General features: G+C 42.1%; 1 protein-coding gene across 1 annotated transcript; it reads right to left on the reverse strand.

The window, feature by feature from the left end:
- Positions 1 to 17,344: 17,344 nt before the first annotated feature.
- On the reverse strand, positions 17,345 to 19,078 carry LOC149380923 (uncharacterized). The gene has a single exon (XM_089601059.1). It carries the CDS (start codon positions 18,908 to 18,910, stop codon positions 17,582 to 17,584), a length of 1,329 nt encoding a protein of 442 aa, XP_089457185.1. The 5' UTR covers positions 18,911 to 19,078; the 3' UTR covers positions 17,345 to 17,581.
- Positions 19,079 to 22,866: the final 3,788 nt, after the last annotated feature.

Genomic DNA, 22,866 nt, shown 5'->3' on the forward strand with positions numbered 1-22,866 from the left:
AAAAAAGAGACTTCCTTGGGCGATGGGGGTTTTGAAAATATTTTCCTCAAACACCCAACGGGAAAGACAAAAAGTTCGCCGCCGGGAACATCCCGAGCGACGAACTTGGGGGGCTAATGTTGTCGGTCATTTTCGGAAAATCCGAGACGCCGAGAAGGCACGTCGCTCAAAGGGCCGATGGTCAGGCCGGAGGTCCTGAAGAGTGGCAAGCCTTCAAAATCCTTGCCCCAAACTCTTGACTCCTTGAGTCGAGCGGAACCCCTCGAGTCGAGACTTGAGTCGGCTCCTCGAGTCGAGCCTCACCCCTCGAGTTGAGACTTGGTTCAGTCTTCTCGAGTCGGGCCTCGCTCCTCGAGTTGAACCTTGAATCGGTCTCCTCGAGTCGAGCTTCGCTCCTCAAGTCGAGCCTTGAGTCGATCTCCTCGAGTCGAGCCTCGCTCCTCGAGTCGATCCTTGAGTCGGTCTCCTCGAGTCGAGCCTCACTCCTCGAGTCGAGCCTTGAGTTGGTCTCCTCGAGTCGAGCCTCGCTCCTCGAGTCGGGCCTTGAGTCGGTCTCCTCGAGTCGAGCATCAATCCTCGAATCAAGCCTCGGCTTGAGCCCTATCCGTTGACAAAACATTTGTGACATAAACCCGACATACCAAGTCCACAATAGTTCAACGGGCCCGGAAGCGAGACGATCGCGAAAAGCCCGCAAAGACGAAACCCAGCGCGCGCCGCGCCAGCAGGGCCACGCGCCGCGCCCGGACAAGGCCGCGCCGCGCGCTGATCGGCGCAGACCGCGCGCCGCGGGTTGTGCGCCGCGGGTCGCGCGCCGCTGCTCCTTTGTGCGCCTCCTCTTGAAAATGGGCGCATTCCTAGTCCCACATGGACGCCAAAGGACCCCCTTAGGGTCCTCAAACGCCTATATAAACCCCCTCCCACTGAGGGGAAAAGCATCCCTTCATCTCCTATCGATACGCTCGATTTCTCACTCCCCTCTGCTTCTTTTGATGCCACTTTTGGCCTGAAGCATTCTCGCAAGTCTCTCTCGTTCTCAGAGGTTCCGAAGCATTCACGGGGACTTCCCGGACGTCGCTCCCTCTGACCGAACGCCCCCCGGTGCTCAAGCACGCCCTTAGGGTTCTCGACTAGAGTTCCCCTCGCGCGTCTAACACGCTAGACGCGCACGCGATCTCTGAAGTTCCGAGACGTCGCCGAGGACTCCTCCGCGCCTCGTCTCCTTTGTTGAGCACGCTTCTCCACCAAGGCTCCACGCCTCATACTGCGCTACACACGCCTGAACTACGTTCTGACCTGATCCCACGCACGGGTACGTAGGCAGCCGACACCCAAGGCACGGTCACTCCTCCTCCTCACCCCCTACATCTCCCGAGAGGCGGCTTGATCGGAGAAAGCTTAGCTCGAGACTTTCGAGTTCACACTCTTGGCCCGGGCGCGATCACTTGGTCTGGCCTTGGATCGAACCGCCCGAGGTTTTCAATAGTTGTTCATTTTCGTGCGACAACAGATTGAATTAAGTTTCAAATTATGTTTTTCTTTAGGGTTTGAGCTGAAATTTTGATTACATTTGAGTTGAAATTTTGATTACATTTGAGTTGAAAAGTGAAATTATGTTTTGAATTTTGTTTATTAGATTTAATGTCGTCCACTACTACTACTTCTAGCGATTGTAGTAAAAGAAAAATTAGAAGACAACTAGCACTAAATTCCGATGAAAAAGGAAAAAGAAGAAACACTCTTATGAGTCGGGTTAATAAGGTCAAAACTCTAGGTAAAAAAATTCCGGTACAATTTGATGATAAGGGACAACTAATGGGTAAGGATGGTGACGAGTTGTCGAGTTACTTTGGCATGCTAGCTAGAGAATACGTTCCATTTTCGATGCGCGATTGGAGATGTAAAGAGAATAATCAAATTAAAGAACTGATTTGGAACGAAATGTTAGAAGGATTTACGATTCCTATTGAACAAAAGCACGATTGCCTTATGAGAGTCGGAGAAGCGGCAAGGTTATTTCGTCATGAGTTATACAACGATCTACTCAAAGACATCATCAACAATCCAATTGCCTTAAAGAGACCGGCTTGTGTTTTGAAATTCTACACAAGTGTCACCGAAGAAGATTGGATAGCATTTGTTGAGTATAGACGAACCGAAGTGTTCAAACAAACATTGGAACATGGAAAAGCAAATACCGGAAAAAGTGTGTACAAATCTCGAACGGGCCGAAATGGGTATCGAAAGCTTGATCAAGAAAAGGTTAGGTTTATTTATTTATTTTAGTTATTCCAAATTTGCCATTATTTTTTAATTATTGTATAATTACTTCTTACTAGCACGACGAAACGGAGGAATGGCCTACGAAAAAGGAACTTTGGATTGACTCGCGAATGAAAGACGTAGATAACTACAAGGATGAGAAAGACAAACTAATGGGAGAAAAAATCGTAAGTACTTTACATTTGTTATAACAATTACTCTTGTAATTTTATTTGCAAATAATTTTGTGTGTAGATAACGTTATCACAACAAGCAACGCAAGGGACATGGGTGCCGGAATCGGGAAAGAGCATTTTGCAAGAAGCTTTGGGAACGTCGCGAGTTTGCGGTCAATCCAAACACACTTCGCGTTTCAAGTACTTTGTTCCTCCAATGCCGAACAAAGAATTAATTAGGATGCGTCGGGAGATGAGCGAGTTGAAATCTTTGGTGATGAAAACCTTCGGTGGTAATGGTAGCATTAATGTCGGAGATACTAATATCGAGTCGCCTAGTGTCGAGCGTGTGGAAGAGAATCTCAAGGACAAGGTTGTTGATGATGAAGAGATGGCAAATGTTGAAGAACACATTAATGAAGCGGTCTCTTTAGGTATGTTCATTATTATTTTTTTATCTATAAAGCTAAATATTTTGGTATTAAGATATTGATATATATTCGTGATTTTCTTAAAACACGACAATGTTGGCGATCGTCCGAAGATCGATCCTAACATCGTTGATGATCGTCCGAAGATCGATCCTATCGTTGTGGAAAAACCCAAAAGTGTTCGTGCTAGTTGCTCATTGAATCCAACCACGCCGGTGACACCGAGTTCGGATGAAAGCGTCGAGTGTCTTCTTTTCATTGATGATGTTGTGAAAGGAGGCACAATTCATGTTGCAAATGGGCGAGCGTACATGAATGGAGGCGTAGTTCACTTCTCACCTTTGGAGGAAGGAAATTTACGCGTGTCCGTTTTGGGGGTTTTGATTAAAAGAGCAAAATTGCCAATTCCCACCGAAGAAGCTCAAACCATTGAACATGCTATAGGGGAGTTTGTCTCGTGGCCGAAGAGACTCATAGAAATGGACACGGGAATAGAGAGTCGCGGTCCGGTTGTCAAACAACTCTCAAAGCTCGGTTTTGAGAGTGAAGCTAGCATCGATGATGCTAAGAAGATTTCGTACAAGGTGATTAATCCCAAGTATCGATTGCTCGCTCAACATGCCAACAAAGTAATGTTACCAGAATGGGATGTGATTATGGTCAATGTTAGTCCAAGTCTCGCGTCTATCCCGATTCCGGTGTCATTTGAAGATGTTTCCGATTTTTTGCAATACTTGGAAATTGGCGCGGTGAGCATAACGGTTTATATGGAGTAAAAGTTTTCTTTTATGCGTTTTTTAATATTAATATTCAATATTTAGTGTTTTGATCAACTAAATATTTGTTTGTCATAGCTATCTACGCTCGAGGCTAGAAAAGGCGAAGAAGACTCGAAACTATTGTTTTATAAATCCGAGCTTAAGTTTGTACATCGTAAATGACGACGAGGAGGCTTATTTGTCAAAACGAGTCAAGGACGCTGGAAACGTGGTACGACAATGCAAATTTGGTGAACTAGTTTTGATGCCGTATAACAAAGGTAATCATTGGATGCTCGTTGTCCTCGACCTTTGGAGAGATAGCGCTATGTTCTTTGACCCGTTGAAAAATAAAATCCCAATCGATTTAACTCGATTGATAAAAAGGTAATATTTTGATTTCTTAAATAATTTTTATTATAAATCGTTCCAGTGGTTTTTTCTCTTATAATCTCTGTGTTATATAGGGTTCTTGTGGATTTCAAGCTCGAGCATCAAAACGCCCATAGTAACGGGCAATCAACGTACATCAAGGCTTGGGACGCTCCGAGACAAACCGGAAACACGGAATGCAGGTATTTTGTGATTTCTTATATGCGTGATATAGTCGTAGGAGGTGTAGGAAAATTAGAAAATAAGAAATCCTATACAAAAGAGGATTTAGAGAGAGTTAGGGAAGAATGGGTAAGTTATGTACAAACATTTATTAACTGTGATGATTAGTTAGTTTTTTTTATTTTATTGAATTTTGGATTGGTTGTAGATGTAAATATTTTCTTTTGAATGTTTTGAAGATGAAGATATTATTTTTTGGATTGAAGGTTATTTTCAGGTGCCAGTTTTTTACAACGGGTTTCAGTACCGTGGAAAAACAGATTTTGGATTAAAAAAATGATTCTCGGCGCGGCAAGTAATTCGAGCCGCGGCGAGAAATATTATTCACCACGGCGATAAAAGATACTGAGAGCAGGCAAATTAGAAATCTTACTCTAGCCGCGGCGAGATTTTTTCGTCGCCGCGGCGAGTTTTTTTTTTTAAAATTTATGCCCTTTCTACAACGCATGATTATCCGTTGTAGAAGCATCTCGTCGCGGCGAGTGTTTTTTAATTATTTGAAAATTTCACAATGGATGTCTACCGTTGTAGGAGGTTCCACAACGCTTAGATATCCGTTGTAGTATCTTGGATTCTACAACGGATATTTAAGCGTTGTAGAAAGTTCTTGGATTCTACAACAGATATTTAAGCGTTGTAGAAGCTTCTACAACGCAGGATTCTACAACGCTTGACAAGCGTTGTAGAATCATTCAACATCTGTTTTTAAACGTTGTAGAATCCTTCACTACTACAAATGTTGGATTATACAACCCACTTTCTACAACGCTTATGACAAGCGTTGTAGAAACTAGTGATTCTACAACGCTTATGACAAGCATTGTAGAAACTTGGTGTTTCTACAACGCTTACGGATAAGCGTTGTAGAAACTTGGTGTTTCTACAACGCATATGGTTAAGCGTTGTAGAAACTTGGAGATTCTACAACGCATATAGTTAAGCGTTGTAGAAACCTGGTGTTTCAGATTTCCCACAACGCTTTAAAAATCCGTTGTAGAATCCACGCCGCGGCGTCATGTGTTTTATGCCGCGGCGAGAACTTACTACAACGCACAGTGAAAGCGTTGTAGAAAAATGTAATCCGCCGCGGCGAAATTCATACCTCGCCGCGGCGGGTGGTTTCTACAACACTAAACAAAGGCGTTGTAGAAACTCGTCGCCGCGGCGAGGTATATACCTCGCCGCGGCTAAGATATCTCGTTGCGGCTAGAAATATTCTCCGCCGCGGCGAGGTGGATAACGTGACCAAGCAGTTTTTTAAGAAACTGTCTCGCCGCGGCGAGTGAGGAATCTCGCCGCGGCGAGACGTTTCTACAACGGTTATAATATCCGTTGTAGGAACACCTCGCCGCGGCGAAGACATATTTTCGCCGCGGCGAGGTTTTTTAGGTTTTCACTATAAAAGGTCGTTTTCATTTTTTTTTCTCATTTTTTCCAATACCCATACACGAGACAACCATTTTCGGCCGCATCTCTCCAGTTTTTTTCTTCCAAAATCCCTCGCCACGTCCTCGCCGCCCCAAAATCTCGCCGTCGCCTTGTCCTCGCCGCCAACTCTCTCTCGCCTTGTCCTCGCCGCCATTTTTCTCTCGCCGAGTCCTCGCCATGCTTCCTCTCGCGCCTCTCTCTCTCTCTCTCTCTCTCTCTCTCTCTCTCTCTCTTTTGCCGCCTCATTGTAAGGTATGATTTTAAAAGTTTTTTAAGGTAGTTATTGATTTAATTTCGTGTTGTTGATATGGATTTCTTGTTGTTTACCCGAATTGCATATAGTTTGATTTTTTTAATTCACAAATTTAGGGTTTTGTTTGATTTTCTCTTTTTAGAACAAGAAATTAGGGTTTAGGTTAGTGGAATTTGAATGAGTGAATTTAGGTTAGTGGAATTTGAATGAGTGAATTTAGTGAAATTAGGGTTTTGTTGATATGTATGAATTTGAATGAGAATTTGAGTTAAATTGAAATGTCCGGATTGTGTTTGACATATTGTTACATAGGTTAGTGGTTAAAATGGTTATGTATATTAATGTTGAGATTGAATTGTTTATGAATTTGTGATTGATCGAATTTTTCATGAATTTGTGATTGGTCGAATTGTTTATGAATTATTTGTGATTGTTGGAATTGTTTTAATTTGTCATGTTTAAATATATATTGTTGGAATTGATATATAATTTGTTATATGTTAATTGTAGAATTGTTTATGATTATGTTTTGTAGGAGCTTGAAAATGCATCGAACTAAAAACACGGCGGGCTCCAAGGCTCCGAGCTCTTCCAGAGGTCAGAGTAAAGGAAAAAGCAAGCGACCTCGTCAACAGTCTCCCGAAGAGGAATACAACTCGAGTATCTTTACTAGCAAGGTCGCGGAGGAACGCTACGACAAAATCTTGCCGCGTAACATTATCCATGAGAGAGGATTCAATGTAAGCAATACGTCGGATATAGGAAAGCAAATCCGCAACAGCATAGTTGGTCATGATTAGGGGAGGTACTGTGATGTACCCGAGTTCGATTCGAACGTCAACTTCGTGTACGAATTCTACGCAAACTTGCCGGACTCCCAAGGTGATGTTGTGACGGTCCGTGGGAAACCGGTTGATATGAGTGTCGAAGCTATCAACGATCTTCTTGGGACCCCAGATGTGCCTTTCGAGAACGAGGGCTATCGAGAATGGCTAAGAAGTTGCAGCCATCAGGAGATGTCGCATGTGTTGTGCATTCCGGGAGAAGATTGGGTCACTGAAAAAGGAAAAAGGGTACTCAAGCGTGACCAACTCACCAGGATCGCTAAAGCGTGGATTTACTTTGTTTGCGCTCGTCTCTATCCGATCAAGCACTTCACCACTCTCGACGAGGATCGTATCCAGGTGTTGTTCTGCATTGTTAAAGGCCTTTCCATTAACGTCGGTCGATTCATCTATTGCGGTTTGCCATATCCGTCGATCATTACCGGCCTTTGTACAAATGCGGGGGTACCACGCTCGAAAAAGGGATACGATCAACAGTCCAATGAGGCCTATTACGGATTCCATTATCGAGCGGTACAAGATTAGGGAGGATCCACAAGCGGAGGAAGCGGAGGAAGTTGAGGAAGAGGGGGAAGATGGGGAAGCGGAGCCCCTATTGCGCTTACCAGCACCTCCGGTAATCGACCCTGCCACCATCGACTACATTGCTCATTGCTCCAACTATCTCGTCGGCGGGTTCCAACACACGCAACAGTACATGCACCACCACAGTGGCCACCGCATATGGCACCTCCTCAATATCCGGCGAACCCACCACCACCACCACCGAATGACGAGTAAATTTCAAGAACCAACAACACCAACTCTTCCATATAAATTTCAAACTCTTTTTAAATTTAAGTTTCAGTTTAAGACTCGCTTGGTTTGTTTATGTTTATGACTAGATTACTGTGTTTTATTTGTGTGTTTGAGACTTCAGTCTTTGTTTGAGACTCGTTTGGTGTGTTTTATTTCATATATGTTTGAAACTTGATGTTATATGTTTAAGACTAGTTTGGTTTGTTTTATTGATTGTAGAAATTTTAATTGAATGATCATTTTTAGTTGGAGAACAGGTTAAATATTGGAAAAAAAGTGAATGATTAGATGGTAGAGTGCTTCTTCGCCGCGGCTAGGTACCTTTCTCGCCGCGGCATGACTATTCTCGCCGCGGCACCGTATAGTCCCCGCCGCGGCGAGTGCTCTACGCCGCGGCTAAAATATTACTTCGCCACGGCGAGATTTTGATTTTTTTAATACCGAGAGTCTGTGTTTTTTAAGAACTTGTCTCGCCGCGGCGAGGTGATATTCCTGCCGCGGCGAGGTTTCTACAACGCTTGTTTAAGCGTTGTAGAAAGGTTCTCGCCGCGGCAGGATTTGTATACTGCCGCGGCGAGATTATCCTGCCGCGGCGAGATATTCCTGCCGCGGCGAGAGTTGTACTCAGCCGCGGCGATGTCGGAGAAATGTAATTTTAATGTAAATGACATTGTATAGAGAAATTTTGAATGAAAAATAACGTTGTCCACATGCGAATAACATAAAATCCAAAATGAAAATACATTATCTAAATGTTCAATATCAAACAAAAATAGGATCTATATCCTTACGAAGTAGATGTGAAACATCGTCATCATCAAAATAATCCATCTCTTGATCAATTGGCGGTAATCCTGATGTGAACGGAGGAATGCTAGACATGTCTTCATCTTCTTCTTCGGTATCGTTTCTCGCTTTCATATGAACCACTGACGATAACTCGGGATTTGCTGGATCTGAAACATAAAACACTTGACTTGCTTGCGAAGCCAAAATAAATGAATCATTCTCGTAGCCAATCCGTCTAAAGTCGACAATTGTAACTCCTTCATTATCAACTTTAACGTGATTATTGTCTGCCCATTTGCACTTGAATACTGCGACTCGCAACCCGCAATAATCAAGTTCCCAAATATCTTCAATGTATCTGTAATACTTCATAAAAGCATGTTTTGGATTCTTATCTTTTGCCGACGAAACAAGTAAAGCTTCGGCAAAACAATGTAACACCACTATTTTGTACGGGATGCTTGTTGTCTTGTTCTCTTGTGTAAAATGTAAAACCATTAACAGACCAAGCAGTGTACCTTGTAACCATTGAGGAAGGCCCGCCAGATAGTTTACTCAACGTAGATGAATGTCCTGCCTCTTTAAATAAGCGTTTTCCAAGCCAGTTTTGAAACAAACGGTTGTGCTCTTCTTGCAACCATTTTTCATTTCTACCCTTCTTTGGATTATTCACTCTCAACTCATTCAAATGAATATCCACAAATGGCGTGACCTCGGAAACGTTGTGTAGCACATGGAGACTTGCTTGCTCCCATTCTTTTCGGTTGACGATCGAATAAGTACCTAAAATGAAACAAATACTTAAAAATAATGTTCATATATAATTTAAATAAACAAATAAAGTGTTAAAAAAATACCTGTAGATAGAGCTTTTGAATCAAAATTCGTATTCTTGGGTAACCCAATTTCGTCTGTTTTAGCTAAATACTCAGAACAAAACTCAACCGACTCTTCTGCTATGAAATTTTCAACTATGCTTCCTTCCGGCCTATTGTAGTTCTTCACGTAGCTTTTCAACACTTTCATATAACGTTCGATTGGATACATCCACCGTAAAAACACGGGCCCTCCTAATTTCACTTCACGTACCAAGTGGACGGTTAAGTGGATCATTATGTCGAAAAGCGAAGGTGGAAAGATCTTTTCGAGCAAGAACAGAGTTTTCACCAATTCTAACTGCATTAAATCCAATCGAGTTGGATCGATGACCTTCGAGCAAATCGAGTTAAAGAATACACATATCTTTGATATTGCAAACCTCACATCTTTTGGCACAATTCCTCGCAAAGAAAGAGGCAACATTTGTTGTAGAAAGGTGTCGCCGCGGCGAAAATTGTATAATACCGCAGCGAGGACATCTAGGGTTACCTCGCTGCGGCGATGGCACATTTTCGCCGCGTCGAGAATTTTCTGGGTAACTCTCGCTACAGCGAGAATTTGGTTTCGCCGCGGCGAGGATCCTACAACGCTTATTATAAGCGTTGTAGAAGCAGCTCGCCGCGGCGAGAAATATACATCGCCGCGGCAAGCTCCGTTGTAGGAGCGTTTTAAAATCTGAAAATTTCAAATTTTTTTAACTACCCGCCCATTTCATATTCTATACTTAGCGTTTTTTTTCAATTTTCCCTCATTCTCATTCCTTATTCTACTTCATTTCTTCTCATCTCTCTCTCCACTACTCATCTCTCTCGTCCATCTCTCTCTCTCCGCCCCTCTCTTGCCGCCCCGCCCCTCTCTCGCCACCACTCTCTCTCTCTCGGCCCCTCTCTCTCTCCCTCTCTCCAACCCTCACCTCATTCATCTCTCTCGGCGCCCCCGTCCCTCACCTCGCTGAGCCCCCGCGCCCTCGCCCCGCGCGCTCTCTCCCTCTCTCCGACCCTCACCTCACTCATCTCTCTCGACGCTCTCTCCCTCTAGTGTTTCTTTTCATTGTTTCATTTCTCATTGCCCCGCCTCCACATCGCCCAGCCCGGCCTCCACCTCGCCCAGCCCCGCCTCCACCTCGCCCAACCCCGCCTCCACCTCGCCCCCTGCCCCGCCTCCACATCGCCCATCCCGGCCTCCACCTCGCCCAGCCCCGCCTCCACCTCGCCCCTGCCCCCGCCTCTACCTCGCCCAGCCCCGCCTCCACCTCGCCCCTGCCCCGCCTCCACCTCGCCTCTCGCTCGCCACGTCCTCGCCTTCACCGGGTATGTTATTTCCCAACTTGTTTTGAATTTAATTTGATTTATGTTATTATTTAGTTAGAATTTGGTATTTATTTGAAGTTAGGAAGAATTTGTATTGGATTTTAGTATATTGGATTTGAATTCGTTGTATATGAGTTTGATATTGATTTGAAGTTGTATTTAAGTTGGAATCGGATTGGATTTGAGTTAGAAATTGAGATTATGTTTTGAATTTTGTATATTAGATTCCATGTCGTCCACTACTACTACTTCTAGCGGTAGTGGTAAAAGAAAAATTAGAAGACAACTAGCGCTTAACTCCGATGAACAAGGAAAACGAAGAAACACTTTTATGGGTCGGGTTAATAAGGCTAAAACACTTGGTAAAAAAGTCCCGGTACAATTTGATGATAAAGGGCAACCAATCGGTAAAGAGGGTGATGGGTTGTCGATTTACTTTGGCGTGTTAGCAAGAGAACACGTTCCACTTTCGATGCGTGATTGGAGATGTAAAGACAACGCCCAAATTAAAGAACGGATTTGGAACGAAATGCAAGAAGGATTTACGATTCCTATCGAACAAAAACACGATTGCCTTATGAGAGTCGGAGAAGCGGCAAGGTTATTTCGTCATGAGATATACAACGATCTACTCAAAGACATAATCAACGAACCAATCGCCTTAAAGAGACCGGCTTGTATTTTGAAATTCTATACAAGTATCACCGAAGAAGATTGGATAGCATTTGTTGAGTATAGACGAACCGAAATGTTCAAACAAACATCGGAACATGGGAAATCAAATATCGGAAAAAGTGTGTACAAATCTCGAACGGGCCGAAATGGGTATCGAAAGCTTGATCAAGAAAAGGTTAGATTCATTTTTTTCTTTTAGTTATTCCAAATGTTGCAATTATTTTTTAATTTATTATATAATTACTTCTTACTATCATGACGAAACGGGGGAATGGCCTACGAAAGAGGAACTTTGGATTGACTCGCGAATGAAAGACGTAGATAACTACAAGGATGAGAAAGACAAATTGATGGGAGAAAAAATCGTAAGTTCTTTACCTTTGTTATAACAATTAACCTTGTAATTTTATTTTCAAATAATTTTATGTGTAGAAAACGTTATCACAACAAGCATCGCAAGGGACATGGTTGCCGGAATCGGGAAAGAGCGTTTTGCAAGAAGCTTTGGGAACGTCGCGAGTTTGCGGTCAATCCAAACACATGTCGCGGTTTAAGTACTTTGTTCCTCCAACGCCCAACGAAGAAGTAATGAAGATGCGTCGGGAAATGAGCGAGTTAAAGTCTTTGGTGATGAAGGCCTTCGGTGGAAATGGTAGCATTAATGTCGAGTCGCCTAGTGTCGAGCGTGTGGAAGAGAATCTCAACGCGAAGGTTGTTGATGATAAAGAGATGACAAATGTTGAAGAACACGTCAATGAAGCGGTCTCTTTAGGTATGTTTAATTTTTTTTTTATCTATTTATTAATAAAGATAAATGTTTTGGTATTAAATTATTGATAATATTCTTGATTCGCTTAGAACACGACGATGTCGATGATCGTCCGAAGATCGATCCTATTGTTGTGGAAAAACCCAATAGTGTTCGTGCTAGTTGCTCATTGAATCCAACCACCCCGGTGACACCGACTTCGGATGAAAGCGTCGAGTGTCTTCTTTTCATAGATGATGTTGTGAAAGGAGGCATGATTCATGTTGCAAATGGGCGAGCATACTTAAATGGGAGCGTAGTTCACTCCTTACCTTTGGAGGAAGGGAATGTACGTGTGACCGTTTTGGGGGTTTTGATTAAAAAATCAAAATTGCCAATTCCCACCGAAGAAGCTCAAACCATTGAAGATGCCATAGGAGGATTTGTCTCGTGGATGAAGAGATTGATCGAAATGGACACGGGAATAGAGAGTCGCGGTCCAGTTGTCAAACAACTCTCAAAGCTTGGTTTTGAGAGTGAACCTAGCATCGATGATGCTAAGAAGATTCCGTACAAGATTATTAATCCAAAGTTTCAATTGCTCGCTCAACATGCCAACAAAGTAATGTTAGCGGAAGGGGATGTGATTATGGTCAATGTTAGTCCAAGTCTCGCGGCTATCCCGATTCCGGTGTCATTTGAAGATGTTTCCGACTTTTTGCAATACTTGGAAATTGGCGCGGGGAGCATAACGGTCTATATGGAGTAAGTGTTTTCTTTATATACGTTTTTAATATAAATATTCAATATTTAGTGTTTTGATCAATCAAATACTTGTTTGTCATAGCTATCTACGCTCGAGGCTAGAAAAGGCGAAGAAAAGTCGAGACTATTGTTTTATAAATCCGGGCTTAAGTTCGTACATCGAAAACAACGACGAGGACGCTTATTTGTCAAAACGAGTCAAGGACGTTGGAAACATAGTACGAAAATGCAAATTTGGTGAACTAGCTTTGATGCCGTACAATAAAGGTGCGCATTGGATGCTCGTTGTCCTCGACCCTTGGAGAGATAGTGCTATGTTCTTCGACCCGTTAAGAAATAAAATTCCAATCGATTTAACTCAATTGATAAAAAGGTAATATTTTGAGTTTTTAAACTATTTTTATTATAAATCATTGTAGAGGTTTTTTCTCTTATGATTTCCGTGTTATAGGGTTTTTGTGGATTTCAAGCTCGAGCACCAAAACGCCAATAATAACGGACAGTCAACGTACATCAAGGCTTGGAACGCTCCGAGACAAACCGGAAACACGGAATGCGGGTATTTTGTTATTTCGTATATGCGCGATATAGTCGTAGGAGGTGTAGGAAAATTAGAAAGTAAGAAAAACTATACAAAAGAGGATTTAGAGAGAGTTAGTGAAGAATGGGTAATTTATGTACAAACATTTATTCATTGTGATGATTAGTTAGTTTTTGTATTCAATTTTGGATGTAAATATTTCTTTTGAATGTTTTGAAGATGTAGATATTATTTTTTGGATTGAAGGTTATTTTCAGGTGCCATATTTTTTACACCGGGTTTTAGTACGTGTGAAAAATGATTTCGGCTTCAAAATGAAGCCTTCGCCGCGGCGACTTAGACATTTCGCCGCGGCGAATAACGTTTGCCGCGGCAAAAAATAAGAGTCGCCGCGGAAAAAAAGATACCGAGAGCACATTATTCATACATCAAAACCCTGCCGCAGCGATGTTTTGGTTTCGCCACGGCGATATACAACACGCCGCGGCTAAGATACAACGTCGCCGCGGCGGGTTTTTAAAAAAATAATCAGAAAGCTTCTACAACGGATTGTCAAACCGTTGTAGAATCCCCTCGCCGCGGCGCAAAACCTACGTCGCCGCGGCGTGAATCTCGCCGCGGCTCAGTATAATTCCCGCCGAGGCGACGTGATTCTACAACGTTTTGACAATAGGTTGTAAAATGATGTCGCCGCGGCGCGGAACGTACTTCGCCGCGGCAAACAACTCGCCGCGGTGAAGTATAATGTCCGCCGCGGCGAAATGATTCTACAACGGGTTGAAGATCCGTTGTAGAATATCTCGCCGTGGCGAGATATATACTTCGCCGCGGCGAGGTGTTTGAAAATATTTAAAAATTACACAATGGATTCAAACCGTTGTAGAAGCTTCTACAACGCTTAAATATCCGTTGTAGAAGCTTAGTTTCTACAACGGATAATTAAGCGTTGTAGAAAGCTGTTGGATTCTACAACGAATTTTTAAGCGTTGAAGAATCTTCTACAACGCAGGATTCTACAACGCTTGAGAAGCGTTGTAAAATCATTCTACAACTGTTTTTAAGCGTTGTAGAATCCTAGTTTTGTAGTAGTGCTTGTTTTGTAGTAGTGTTGAGAGAGAGTAAAGAATCGTGCTTTTATTCATGTCTTCACAGTTAATACTAGGTTAAACATAAGCAATTTATGTAATCGTTTGGACTCTTCTCGTATTGCGTGTGATTGTTTTAATAGGGTTAGAAGAGAGGATAACAATCTGCCAATTACATAAATTTGCTTGGACACTAGAGAGAGGTTAGTGAATACTTTTGATAGAGTGAGATTAGCATCCATAGGAGTAGATTTTGTTGTTCAAATCCGAAATCCCCGATCTAGTTAATTTCGGTGAAATCGTGACCCCTACTTTCCCTTTATGAAAAACTTGTGTTTAATTTTATGCTTTCGTTTCTTTAGTTTTGTTATTCGTCTTAAAACTCCTTTTTTTCTTGGAATCAATTCGCTAAAAGTTAGGATAAATCATGAAAAATTGCTAGTTCTCGTGGGATCGATACTCGTACTTAACGTACACTATATTACTTTGATGACATGTGCGCTTGCCTATGTGATTTATTCGCAACAATATAAACAGAGGTTAAAAAACCAGACAAAGCCAAAAGTGATGAGCAAGGAGGAGGAAGAGGAAGTCTCATACCGGCTCAAATGTATCAAATCATTGGCATGCTCCTAATCCAGCTATCAGGCGCATCCAGTTCCAACAGTAATGTTGTTACTGATAGGTGCGTTTTGTATGCGTTAACCTCCCATTTTCGACTTGAATTTCACGCGTTCTCAAGTGATTTTGTGTAATTTAATGTGGTTTTGAGTTGATTTCACGTTTTAGAAATTATTTGAGTATTAAGAAGGTTAGTAGAGCATCACGTGACGTTATGGAGCAATTTTGAGGTGATTCAAAGACTTTTTGAGCAAGTAGAGCGGAACATGAAACACGACGTCCTCTTCTGCATGATTTTGAGATTCTCTATCAAATATTCTAGAATAATAGATTTCTCTCAGCTTTCTAAAGCATATTTATTTGCAAGAATCGGACGTCGGAGCTAGGAGTTATGACCGATTCAAAAAGGTGCGCGCCGGGAAAAAAGTAGCGCGCCGTGCCAGAAGAGGCGCGTTGCGCCAATGAGATAATCGAAGAAACAAGCACCCGAGCAATAAGAGCGGAGCACGAGGAAGCTAAAATCGACTTGGCACGCCGCGCGTGTTGAAGGGCGCGCCGCATAGCTCCGAAAACAACAATTTCCAACTTTGCATTTTTTATGTTTGACAAAAGTGGCTATTCCATTATATTTCCTCATTTTAAATTCTGTCTTTTTATATAAATAGTCATATTTTAAAACATTTATATAACGTGTATATATATTTATATTTATATTTTTTTAGATGGGCTTAGTTAGTATCCATTTATGATGATTTAATAAAATTTGAAAAGACGTTAGAAATTCTCGTCCATCGTTTTCAAAAATATTAATTTTTTGTGACTTGTAAGGAATTTCATGTCAAAGCATAAATGATGCACAAACACAAAAGAAGCCCAATTCGGGCCCACAAAAGCGAGAAAGTAAAAAAAAAAAAAAAAAAAGAGTAACGCATAAGCCAACAGCACGCCGCGCAGACGAACACGGGCGCCTATGTTCATCGTGCGCGCGAGGCCTCTTGCGCGCGCCTTGCCTTCACTCCTTTTGATGTTTTGGGCTCTTTTCGGCCCTCTCTTCAATATAAATAGACCCATCAACCAAGGGAAAAATGTAATTAGTTCTAAACTCTCTATACTCGATTCTAGAGTCTTGAATCACTCTGAATCTCTCACAAATCTCAAATATCCCAATAAGGATATTGGGCCCTCCACCTCACTCATATCAATCAGATTAATATTGAGCGTCGGAGCGCGCGCCAGAGGCACAACCTATGCGCCATTCGTGCTTATTTTCTTCTTCTTCTTCTTCTTCTTCTTATTCTTGGATCCTCCGCGATAAACGAAGAACGTTTTTGAGCTAGATGAGCGATACTCGAGACTTTCGAGTTCAACACACCTTACTCGGGCGCGCCCACTTAATCTGTCATTGGGTCGACACGCCCGAAGTCTTCAACTGTGTTCAATTTTCAGCGACAACCGAAATAATTTTGTAGTGATTTCAAACAATGTTTTTCTAATTTTTGGATTTTTGTTTTAAATTACTTAAACAAATACTTATCACTAAAATTTGGCCACGAGTCGTAAGAATTGTTTAGAAGAAAAGATTTTGGTACTCATAAATCGTAATTAATTTAGAAGAAACGGGTAGTGGAAAAATTAAAACATGACAACCTAAAATAGTTTATATTGCATATTCAATGTAATTTATCTAGAAGGTGCGATTTCTCTGTAAAGAAAAAAATAGAAAAAAGAAATTATCAACAGTATTCCTTGTGCTTAATCAAAATACGAAATTTATCCTTTCGATTTATAAAAATAACAAACATATTCATTCAGTTTAATATAAATGACATATACCGCACTTGAAAAAAATGTTATATTACAAATATCATCATTTTCGTTTATTTTTTACAAAAAAAAAAAAAAAAAAAAAAAAAAAAAAAATTGAACTCCCCAAAATATCTTTAATGAAATAATTTTTTATTTTCTATTTTATATGAAAAAAATTAAATTAAAAAATTTATTTATAAAAAGTTAAAGATTTTTTTTAGAAAAAGAGATTTTGATTTTTTTTTTAATAAAATAGTAAATAAATATTTCTTGTGACACTTTTTTTTTCTTGATTTATGATGAATTCATGGAAATAAATTTTAAATAATGAATTTCACTCTCTTTAATAATCTAACTTGCTTCTAAAATCATAAGAAAACACGCAAAACATAGAGGAAATATTTGTGAAGAAGTTGACTCAGACCAACAAAATTGAGTCGCTAATGAAACCGAGCAAAAACATGATCAGTAGTTCAGTACATGTAAATAAAAAACATAAAGTAAAAAATTAAAAAAAAAAAAGATAAAAAAAAGTAAATCAAACTATCTGTTATAGCGAGGTTGGGGAGAGAAACATTAATATAGAAAGTAAACATGCAAACATTTTAAAAATAACTTCTGAATAATCAGCATATTGATTTTATGAATAACATATACAACTAATATAAGATAATTTGTGAGATAACAATACTCCAAACAAAGAAGCCTACATAGAGTATAATGGCAAATGTAAAACTCTTTCCAATAATAACTGCTAATTGTACATCTTACCTAAGAATTCGTACTTGATCACACATCATATATCCACTGAAATCAGAGACCGGAGAGAAGAGTCTAACTTCCCAGCAAACATCAAGTCTAAGAGAATTTTACAAGTTGAGTAATCAGCTGAAAAGCCCTTCCCAACCATCTCCTTGGTAAGTTGAGCAGCTTTCGGAAACTCGTTATTACAAACACACCCTCGGATCATAATGTTGTAAGTCATACCACTCGGCAGGCATCCACAATCAATCATTTCTCGGTACATCCTCAAAGCATCCTCAACAAGCCCTCCTCTAAAAAACCCGCCAATCATTATCGTGTACGTTTTCACATTCGGGCGTAGACCATCCGACGCGAACCTCTGAAAGATATCCCTAGCACTGTCCAAATCTGCGATGTTGCAATAACCGTCCATCAGCGAGTTATACGTCACCTCGTTGGGTCGGATTCCTTGTTCGACCATGGCTTTGAATACCTTCTCTGCGTCTGAAGTCGTGCCTTTCTTGCAATGCCCGTCGATCAAGATACTGAAAGTCTGCACACCCGGAGCGATATTTTGCCTCAGCATTTCGTCGAACAGCTTCGTGGCATCGTTGAGATGGCCCAACCGGCACAGCCCGTGAATCAACGTGTTGTAAGCGATGGAGTCGGGAGCGATGCCTCGGCTCCTCATTTTCGAGAGGACGTCCGCGGCGTCGGAAATGGAACCCTCTTTGCACAGCCCGTCTATAACTGTGTTGTACGACACTTTATCGGGCTTGCAGTTTCGATCTTCCTCCATGTTTCTCAGCAGCTGAAGGGCTTCTCCGGTTTTTCCGGCCTTACAAAACCCGTTCATCAGCGTGTTGAAAGTGAAGACGTCGGGCTCGCAGCCTCCTGCGGCCATTTTCAGGACGAGCTCTTTTGCCTCCTTGACCTTGTTCTCAAGCAAAAACCCTCTCAACAGAGTGGTCATGGTTACCTTGGTGGGTTCGCAGCCGAGTTTGAGGAATTTCCCGAAGACAGACAAGCCAAAGCGCAATTGTCTGAGATGACAGAAACAGTTGATCAAGATGGTTAGCGTGTACTCGTCGGGATGGGCTCCGTGTAGACCCATTTTCTGGTGTAAAGAGACCGCCACAGAGTAGTGCTTCATTTTGACGATTTTAGTCAGCAGTTTGTTGAAAGCCGTGACAGAAGGCAGAGGACGGGTTCGGATCATTTCGTCGAACGTATGCAAGGCGTGTTCAAGATTATGAGAAGCTTCACTCTGAGTATTCAATTTTTTACACGAATACATACTTTTTGTGCCGTACCAAGTCCCAGGGTCGCTTCCGAAGAAACTGCCGTACGCTTTCCGAGAACACCCCTGAATCTTCAACATCTCTCTCTCTCTCTCTCTCTCTCTCTCTCTCTCTCTCTCTATGAAGACCCTTAAACTTGAATCCTTAATGAAGTCCAGGAAAGACACTGATATTCTTCATTCGTCTGTTTGTGATCATAAGATGACACGAAAATCGCTCACTTCTTAGGTCTTTTACTGAAAAGATAGGCATAGCCGCATAGGAGCGCGAAGGTGCAGGTTTTTTTTTTTTTTTTTTTTTTTTTTTTTTAAGTGAAATTCTCATTAAGATAAAAGAAAGCACGATATGGGGAGTCCTTCAACAATAATCAAATGTTCTAAAAAAAAAAACAAATTCGAGAAAAAAAATTATCTGAAATAAAAATAAAAAGCAAAAAACAGGAAAATAAAAATAAAGGAGCCAATGGAAGATTCAGCCAACCAAGTTAGGTTATAATTCGTCAAGAATGTTTTTGGGTCTCTGTTGAAGATCTTCTACAGATCTTGGAACAAGCAAAACTAGTTCTATTAAAAACAGACCAAAGCTCGATTTTTATGTCAAATTCGAAATCTCGAGGACCTCCAAACCTGACACGAGTCTAGACCTAAACTAGCTTTCCAAAGTTCTGTTAGATCCGAATATCACAAGTGAAATCAATCACTTAATTCCATGACCGAATCATGTTGAATAAATAAGAAAGCCTAAATCATAAGCGAAAGCGTACCTGATGAATCAATGACGGTTGGTCTTCTAGATCAACACGCATATCATAGAGTATCATTTGTTTCTCCCTTGTTTCATTCTGATGACGGGATATCAGAAAATGACAAGACATTGCGTGTGACCTAGGGACCAGCCGAATTTATAGGCAACCAGGTTAACCTAACGGGCTCCCTATTTCAGCCTATCATAGAAATAAAAGCGCCATAGTGATCTACGCATTAAAGGCCCACAACGGTTGTGGCACAACCTAGTAGATACATTAAAGCCAAATATCCGTACACCAAAGTAGATCACTTTTAACCGACTATCGTTATTGACAGTTCACAACACATAATTATTTAACATATAAAACGAACGTTGGATTAAGGATCCAACATGTTGGATTGAAGATCCAACAATCTCCCACTTGGGTTATATGTTTAACTTTATAATTATGTATCGCAAAAATAACCGAAGGAGCTCAAATTTACTTTCATTACCAAAATGTATCTCATAACCAATACGATCCATCAACCATACCAACGTAGGATCAAAGGGCATTCGCTACATCTATCGTAGTTATACCCATCAATGGTCACGTAGATCGATACAATTGAACGGCATGAATCATGAAGTGGATGTGTAGTATGGAAATTTCATATTATGTGACCTCAACATGCCTATTTCCATTTGGTCCTCCTTAAATCTTAGTGAGATCAAACCATATACTAGAAAAACAGAGTTCTAAATAAACCAAAACTTAATTTCTGCATAAAACCTCAATAATCATAAATAAAACCAAACATGTCTATGACATAAAAGCACCGAAAAATAGCAAATAACAGACTCCCACTAGAACTGAATATCTGGAGCTGAAATAACACCTATATTAGCAGTGTACTCGTGAAACACTTTGGGTGGTAGTTCCTTAGTAAGCGGATCCGCAATCATGGAGTTTGTTCCGATGTGCTCGATAGACAACTGTCTACTCTGAATTCTTTTTTTCACAACCAAGAACTTAATGTCGATGAGCTTCGACTTCGTAGAGCTCATGCTGTTGTTGGAGTATAGTACATCAGATTTATTGTCACAAAATAACAGGAGTGGTCTTTCAATACCATCTACTATGCGCAACCCGGTGATAAAATTCTGCAACCATATCCCTTGATTGGATGCCTCATAACAAGATATAAATTTTGCTGCCATGGTGGAAGATGCTATAAGATACTGTTTAGCACTCTTCCTGGAGATATCACCTCCATCCAATAAATAAATATAGCATGATGTAGATTTCATATTGTCTTGGCATCCAACAAAATCAGAGTCAGTATATCCAACGATCTTGATCTGATCTGACCTCCGATATGTGAGCATGTAGTCTTTTGTTCTTTATAATTACCATAGGACCCGTTTAGCTGCTTTCCAATAGTGCATACCTAGGTTGCTTAAGTATCTGCCCAACATTCATGTAACGTACGCAATGTCTGGATGCGTACAAACCTGCGCATACATCGGACTTCTTATAGACGAAGCTTAGGGAATCTTAGGGCACTGATTGAGACTGAATTTGTCTCCCTTAGCCACAGGTGTATCACCTGGTTTACTCCCCTGCACGCCATATCTTTTTAGAACCTTTTCGATATAGCTCTTTTTTTATAATCCAAGAAGCCACGATCTCGAAATATCTGGATTTCTAATACAAAAGAGGCGTCACCAAGATCTTTCATCTCAAAATTCTTAGCTAGAAATCTTTTGGTTTCGTGCAATAAGCATATATCGTTGCTGACAAGCAAAATGTTATCAACATATATAACCAGAAAAATACACTTACTCCTATAGAACTTATGGTATATACATTCATCCACCAAGTTTATTTCAAAACCGAACTAAATAATCGCTTGGTGAAATTTGAAATACCATTGTCGAGATAATTGTTTTAGTCCATATATGGATTTCTTAAGTTTGCATACCAAATCATTTGCGCCTTTGGACACATAATTTTTTGATTGCACCATATAGATCGTTTCCTCGATGTCACCATTGAGGAACATAGTCTTCACATCCATCTGATGTAACTCAAGATCAAAATGCGCATATGTTCTTGAGGTGGTAGAGTTTGTTGTTCTGGAACAATTTGTTGAGCAATGGGTTCTCTAGTATTGTCTTGAATCGGGTCTTGAACAATGTCATGAGTTAAGTAATGATCATTGTCAATACCACCTATGGGAATACTGACATATTCCTCTTCCAAGAAAAATTTTCTTACCCCCTTCCAAACTCGACATCCTCGAAGAATTGAGCATTTCCTGTCTCGAAAATTGACCTAACTGTGGGATCATAAAACTTGTACCCCCGGGATCTCTCGGATTATCCAAAAATAGCAACTCACTGTCTTTGAGTCCAGTTTCTTTCCATTAGGCTTATGAGGCCTTGCCTCAGCTGGACATCCCCAAACGTACATATGTTTCAGACTAGGCTTCTTGCCCGTCCAAAGTTCGCAAGGGATTTTGTTCGCTGGCTTAGCTGGAACCATGTTAAGTGTTGTCGGCCCGTCCCGGGTCCACACCGCCCTTAGAGGCCCGATGGAACCCCACTCGGCCAATACCCGGGCCATGGCCGAGAAGGCCCAAGACCGGTCCACCCGGTCGGGGCTCGGCCGGCACCTGAGAAGACAAAGGCCCCGCTCTCGCCCTCTCGGCCTCCACTCGACCAGCGCTCGGCCGGCGCTCGGGAGGTCGAGGCTTGCCCTCTCGGCCTCCACTCGGCCAGCGCTCGGACGGCGCTCAGGAGGTCGAGGCTCGCCCTCTCGGCCTCCACTCGGCCAGCGCTCGGCCGGCGCCCGGGAGTCGAGGCTCGCCCTCTCGGTCTCCACTCGGCCAGCGCTCGGCCGGCGCCCGGGAGGTCGAGGCTCGCCCTCTCGGCCTCCACTTGGCCAGCGCTCGGCCGGCACCCGGGAGGTCGAGGCTCGCCCTCTCGGCCTTCACTCGGCTAGCGCTCGGCCGGCGCCCGGGAGGTCGAGGCTCACCATCTCGGCCTCCACTCGGCCGGCGCCCGGGAGGTCGAGCCTCGCCTTCTCGGCCTCCACTCGGCCAGCGCTCTGCCGACGCTCGGGAGGTCGAGGCTCGCACTCTCGGCCTCCACTCGACCAGCGCTCGGCCGGCGCTCGGGAGGTCGAGGCTCGCCCTCTCGGCCTCCACTCGGCCAAGGGGTCCTCAAACCACCCCTTGGTCGCCTATAAATACAAGGGTCCCTCCCTTGGTCCAGGTAATCCATTTTTGAGTCCCGAAATGCTGTC

This window comes from Urtica dioica, chromosome 11 (genome assembly GCF_054948205.1).
Source record: "Urtica dioica subsp. dioica isolate 48M chromosome 11, U.dioica_male_clone48M_v1_H2, whole genome shotgun sequence".
NCBI classification, from domain to species: domain Eukaryota; kingdom Viridiplantae; phylum Streptophyta; class Magnoliopsida; order Rosales; family Urticaceae; genus Urtica; species Urtica dioica.

Bases quoted from the DNA above. Each gene is read 5' to 3' on its own strand.
- LOC149380923 (XM_089601059.1), bottom strand. From the start codon at position 18,910: ATGTTGAAGATTCAGGGGTGTTCTCGGAAAGCGTACGGCAGTTTCTTC.